Here is a 5,921-nt window from a genome sequence, read left to right on the forward strand (position 1 = left end):
GTTATTGTCACAATAATGATCATACTTTAGCCTTTACCAAAACCACTAGAGATTAATTTGCTTAAATGCTAACCTCATTCGTACTACACATATATTTATTTTTCCTTCACAAGCATGCTTTTCTTACAAAATATTTTTTTAAATAAATTATATATATATATAATAAAATATTTTAAGATCATCAACTCTCTTTCATATCGCATTATATATAGAAGTATATTCTCCAGTGCACAATAATAGAAAACAAGGTAAGAAATCTATAGATAATGCAAAAATGTTACCCTAATTTAAGAGGGCCAAACATATATTAAATAACACAAAATTTAAGTGTTAGTAGATAAACTAATACTCGTTAATTTAGGGTTCCAAAAAATATTATTCTAACAAAAATATATTTAACAGAGAATAAAAAAATTAATCTAAAACGGTATAAAATTATCTTATTTTATATTAAATTTTTATTTTATCGTTAGAATAATTGAATAATTTTAGATATAATAAATATATAATCGTAAATATTAATTACTTAAAATTATTAATTGTGTCTCTAGTGCTACTATTATTCTAGTTATTAAATTCCTATTTGGCATGAAAGTACGTATTTTTGTTTTTTTAACTCTTTTGAACTTCAGTATTTTATGACCAAGTGACTCTAAGTTCAAAGTATGAGTGCAAAACACGATTCTCACTCGTACAAACATTTCTCATGAAAACAAGCTTAGAAATATTTTAATTTAGCATATCCTGTTTCTTATTCTCCAGTGGCATGTGACACAAATTAAACAGCTTAGAGTCTTAGACCATTGTTTAATCAAAGTGATGTATGGCTCTGTATTCTAGAGTTGAAAGAAAACGTCATTCTTGGCTTCAATTATATATCTCGAATACTACAGCAAATAGATAATTATTGTTTTAAGGTGAAAATGTTCCACCCCAGAAGATCATGTAAGCAGCATCATTCACTAGAATCTTCGCTAACTAATCCACTATAGCATTTCCCTTATGATATAATTAATGTAACATTACACTAACATCATCAGTGTTCAATGTTTTGTGCTTCCTTCAAGTATATAAAGTGTGCAACTTCCTTGATACTATAACATAGTCGAATTAAGCATCACTCTCAATAAGTTGAACAACAAAAAAGAATGAAGGTGAGTTCAATTGAGGCTGGTGAAGTACCAAAAAGTGTTGTTTCCCCAAGCAAAAGGGTGAAGAGAGTGATGTCAGTAATAGATTTCATTCTGAGAATTGTTGCAGCCATTTCCGCACTTGGAAGTGCATTGAGTATGGGAACAGCAAGGGAAACACTTCCATTTAGGACTCAGTTTGTTAAGTTCAGAGCAGTATTTGAAGACCTTCCCACCTTTACGTAAGTAGTCATTTCTTTCTAAAATGCAATTCTTTTGTTTAAACAAATCAAACAAGTGTTGAGACTTGAGAATAATATAATGAGGATTTGTGATTTCAGGTTCTTTGTGATGTCCAACTCTATTGTATGTGCCTACTTGGTTCTTTCACTTGCCCTGTCATTCTTCCACATACTGAGAAGTACTGCAGTGAAAAATAGGATTCTCATGGTGCTTCTTGACACGGTAAAACACATTGAATTGAGTGTTCTAACTTCCTATGTTGATTTCTTGTGTGTGATTTTAGAAAATTTCACTGAATTTATCCTAAAAAGCTTATTAAGACTGAAGTAGTTTTGTTATCCAACTTGTGAAGATTATGTATGGCCTTCTCACAGCCGGAGCCGCGGCAGCGGCGGCTATAGTATTCCTAGCCCACCGTGGCAATCCAAGTGCCAACTGGTTCCCTATCTGCCAGCAATACAACTACTTCTGCAAGCGAATTTCCGGTTCAGTGATCGGCTCTTTCTTCGCAGTGGTTCTGTTCATGATTCTTATTCTCATGTCATCAATATCTATAAGCAAGCACTGATTTCTATATCTATATATTAAGAGTAGTTGTGAAATTGGTTTGTTTTAAGAGTTCTGATATGAATATCAATGTGTTTGCCTAGCTAGGCATGCATGCTCTCATGTATGAAACTTAACAAGTGTAAAATCTATGTGTGGTTATGATTTATGAGATTTCAATAACAATATTTTATTTTGACATAGAATTCGGCAGTGTCATTACACAATTTCTGCATTTTATATTACTTTTACTTTAAAATGTTGCATAGATATATACTAGACGTGATCATGATTGCCTACAACTTCAAAATTCTTATTATGACAAAAAAAAAAAAATTATTCTTAAGAAAGCGTGATCCGAGCATCTTTTAAACTATTTTCATAAGTCTGAAAATTCAATTAAGAACCAGTAATAGTCTTGTCCTTATTATGTACAGATAATTAAGGTGAACAATGTCAACGTGAACTAGAATACTAAATTCTATTTGAAAATTTCATATCTGTGATAGGACACATTTGACATATTTAAAATCTTCATGATTATCTTACAGAAGACTCTTATCATAATTCATCATGTCTAATCTAAACAATATAACATTTTTTCTTTTCTCTTTTGTTAATAATTAATTAGTAATATCCTCTTAAATCATTCCCTTGCTTCATCACTTGGGACTTGCCTGAATCTTGAGCATAATAGCTATCATCCATTTCAACCATTTGAGTTTTGACAAGAGGATCCACTATTCCAATGTTGTCAACACTATTGCTATGTTGAAATATTTCAAAGGTTGATGACTTGTTGTAGGATCCATCAGACAATAGCTGTGAGATTGGACCAAAGTAATTCATGTCCAAAAGATAAGTAAGGGAACAAGTCCTTGGAAGATTCTTCATCATCATCAACTCCTTCTCATCATCATTGTTGGTTGATGCATTTAGATTAATTTGAACTGTTGTTGGGTATTCCTGTCCTTGATCCAATGCTTTAGCAGCATGTTTTTTCTTATATATCCTACACAAGACGCAGTCATCCAGCTGATGACACAAATATCAGTTACAAATTGAACATAACAATTGAAACATATAGTTAAAAGATTGGAAGTCTTACTCTCATAGAACCAGTGATCCTGCTGTTGTGATTAGATTGTTGAAGAAGACGATATTCGTGCATGATCCAATCAGTCTTGATCCCCTTTGGAGGTCTACCCCTGTAGAAAACCAAGGCCTTCTTGACACCAACATGCTTACACTTGCTGTAAATAGCCTTGTCTGTCCCTGTGGCCTTCCAATACCCAGAAACTGTTGCGCGGTTAGGCCGAACCCCATTGGGATACTTCCTTTCCCTTGGGCTAAAGAAGTACCATTCTTTCTCCCCAAACTCAGCCTTCCCTGGCAATTCCCATGGATCAAATTTGTAGATGTCAACTTCAGGGATGATGGAAGCAGGGCAGGGCTTTGATGTTGCTTGGTTACAAAGGTAATACACAATTAGCTCCTCATCTGTTGGGTGGAATCTAAACCCTGGTGGTAGTAGTTCACAACTTTTACTACTTCCTTCCATTATATTGTTATGTGAAATTGAAGTTGGTTTGATGAACAAGCTAAGGAGTTTGAACTGTTTGCAATGAGATGTGTGTTCCTTTTATGTGAGGGTCTCTTTGTCGTTTTGTGAAGTTGCATGGATTTAATTGATTGATAGACAACACTTTGTTATTGTTATACCTAGTCATCTGGCAATGCCTTGCCGTTATCCATTTGGGGAAGGGGACCATTACAAGATATATTTAATTTGTGTTTTATTTAATAATTTTGACGTTTAATTTTAATCATAAAATTTAAGAATAATTGGAATCAACGGTTATTGGCCACGTGATATTCTTGTACATTATATGATTATCTCTGATTCTTTGAATCTAAACAAAGCACGTCTTTATCCATATTGGGTTTCATTTCCATTCAATTCAACTAGTTCCAGTTCCACCCACTCTGGAATATTATTGGCATATGTAAATATTATTGTGCATGCAGCAGTCAGCGGATCATTTTCTGAATCCTTGGATCTCTCAAGTTGTTGTATTGAGAATGATTTGGCCGAACCAATAACAACAAAATCATTGTAGTCCACGAAATAATCTTAAAAGAACAAAGTTTTAAATATATACAATAATAAGCGGTGCTGTGTTGTGTAAATGAATGTATGAACTCAGCAATGACGAAAGTATTTCCTTTTATTTCTACGTGTGGTGTGAGTGGGGACCACCGCATAAAACCAAAGCAAAATAATAATGTACAAAATTGAGTTACCCACTGGCCATTGGATTTTGATCTTCTAAAATTTAAATTTTATTTTAAAGTATAAAATGTGATCTCTCGTTATATATTTTATAGGTGGAGACTAAAAATAAATATGAAATAAAAATTATTTAAGGGAAGAATATCACACTTTATTTTTTAAAGTAAAATTCAAATTTTAGAGGATTCAAATTCCTACGCTATGCAGTAGCATTCTTTTGGATCATCATCTTCTAAAGGAGTTACAAGTTTTAAACGTGGTTCAAACATATCTTTATTAGCTATAGTTTGGTGTGAACATATATATACTCTCCTTCTATCTCGCTTTGCAGAAAACTAGGCGTGTTCGCCGTGTAATTTAAATTGGTTTTGAATTAAAAATTTTTATTTGCGATATAATTTAGGTGGAATGATTTTTTTAAGATGAAAACTCAGGTATTTACGTAAATTGATAGCTAAAAGTTATTAGATGAAGATTTTGTCAAATCAATCAAATTATCTAATGACGCTCAATTAGATGAAGATTTTGTCAAATCAGTCAAATTATATAACGACGCTCAATTATCAACTTCACGTGAAGTCGACTGCACCTGAGTTTTCATCTTTTTTTAAAGAATTAAATTTTAAATATAATAATAGAATAGCCAATTAGTTATAACTCAAATTAAATAGCATAATCTCTCCATACTCGTCTAAGAGATGGTGGGTTTGAGTCTTCCTATTTTTAGAAATATATATATATATATATATATAGAATAATAATATTAAAAATATTTTATAATTAAATGATTTATCTAATCAAATCCAACCAACTTGTATGACCGTTTTTTATATTTACCTGTATTTTTTGTTCTCTTTTTCTGTACACTGTTAGTTCTTCTTCTTTTTCTTTTTTTTTAATCTTTCTCTTTTGTTGTTATAATTGTCATGACCATTACCACTGTCGTTGTCGTCGCTACCTTCTCCTCATTTTCCTTCTTCTTCCTTTTTATTTGAATTTCTTCTCCTCTTTCTTTTTCCTCCTCCATCATTATTATCATCATCATTATTATCGTTATCATTAGAAAATGAAACAAAAATAATTATCAAAAAATAAAATAAAAGAAAAGATAAATAAAAAAATAAAAAAAGAAGCAGCAGAAGATAAAGAGGAAAAAGAAGAAGAATTTTGAATTATACAGAAATTATCAAAAAGATAACACTAAAATTTCTTACTAATAACATATAGATATCTTAGTTTCGGTGTCACTTTAAACAAATTTCGGTGTTATTTTTGTTTCTAGTAAGAATTCAATCTAATAAATGCGAATCTACATTCATTCAAGTAAATAATATTGCAACACATGTTCATTCAAGTCTAATATGAAAAGTAATACTCCTAAAAGAATATGTAAGAACAAAAGAAAAGAAAGAAAGAAAGAAAAATAAAAAGAAAAAAATGCAACATTAAAAAAGAAATTTATGCCTTTTGTAATAAAATTTCAATGTTAAAATTATGAAATTTCGATGCTATTTTTGTTTATGATAAGAATTCAATCCAATAAGTGTAACTCAAAAAATTTATTGTTACGATAAAAAAATTTTGGTGTTATTTTCTGATAAATTATACATAACTTAAAACTTTTCCTCCCCTTATTCTTCTTCATTATCATCATCTTCTTTTTCTTATTTTTTTATTTTAACTTCTCGTAATTTTTTTTATTTTACCCT

The 5,921-nt window shown here is 30.8% G+C and overlaps 2 protein-coding genes across 2 annotated transcripts; one reads left to right on the top strand and one right to left on the bottom strand.

Moving 5' to 3' along the window:
• Positions 1–1,019: 1,019 nt before the first annotated feature.
• On the top strand, positions 1,020–2,125 carry LOC112734107 (casparian strip membrane protein 2). Its single transcript, XM_025783312.3, has 3 exons — positions 1,020–1,372; positions 1,472–1,595; positions 1,726–2,125. Exons 1-3 carry the CDS (start codon positions 1,149–1,151, stop codon positions 1,939–1,941), a joined length of 564 nt encoding a protein of 187 aa, XP_025639097.1. The 5' UTR covers positions 1,020–1,148; the 3' UTR covers positions 1,942–2,125.
• Positions 2,126–2,381: 256 nt separating this feature from the next.
• Positions 2,382–3,600, bottom strand: LOC112734106 (NAC domain-containing protein 2). Its single transcript, XM_025783311.3, has 2 exons — positions 3,028–3,600; positions 2,382–2,954 (listed from the first exon to the last, which is right to left on the bottom strand). The coding sequence occupies exons 1-2, from the start codon at positions 3,478–3,480 to the stop codon at positions 2,547–2,549; spliced, it is 861 nt and encodes a 286-aa protein (XP_025639096.1). The 5' UTR covers positions 3,481–3,600; the 3' UTR covers positions 2,382–2,546.
• Positions 3,601–5,921: the final 2,321 nt, after the last annotated feature.

This window comes from Arachis hypogaea, chromosome 3 (assembly GCF_003086295.3).
Source record: "Arachis hypogaea cultivar Tifrunner chromosome 3, arahy.Tifrunner.gnm2.J5K5, whole genome shotgun sequence".
Taxonomy (NCBI): Eukaryota; Viridiplantae; Streptophyta; class Magnoliopsida; order Fabales; family Fabaceae; genus Arachis; species Arachis hypogaea.

Excerpts from the sequence above, each read along its gene's own strand:
- LOC112734106 (XM_025783311.3), bottom strand. The coding sequence starts at position 3,480 with ATGGAAGGAAGTAGTAAAAGTTGTGAACTACTACCACCAGGGTTTAGA. Across the intron at positions 2,955-3,027 it reads GGATCACTGGTTCTATGAGA|CTGGATGACTGCGTCTTGTG; the intron begins GTAAGACTTCCA and ends TTGTGTCATCAG.
- LOC112734107 (XM_025783312.3), top strand. The coding sequence starts at position 1,149 with ATGAAGGTGAGTTCAATTGAGGCTGGTGAAGTACCAAAAAGTGTTGTT. Across the intron at positions 1,373-1,471 it reads GAAGACCTTCCCACCTTTAC|GTTCTTTGTGATGTCCAACT; the intron begins GTAAGTAGTCAT and ends TTGTGATTTCAG. Across the intron at positions 1,596-1,725 it reads TCATGGTGCTTCTTGACACG|ATTATGTATGGCCTTCTCAC; the intron begins GTAAAACACATT and ends CAACTTGTGAAG.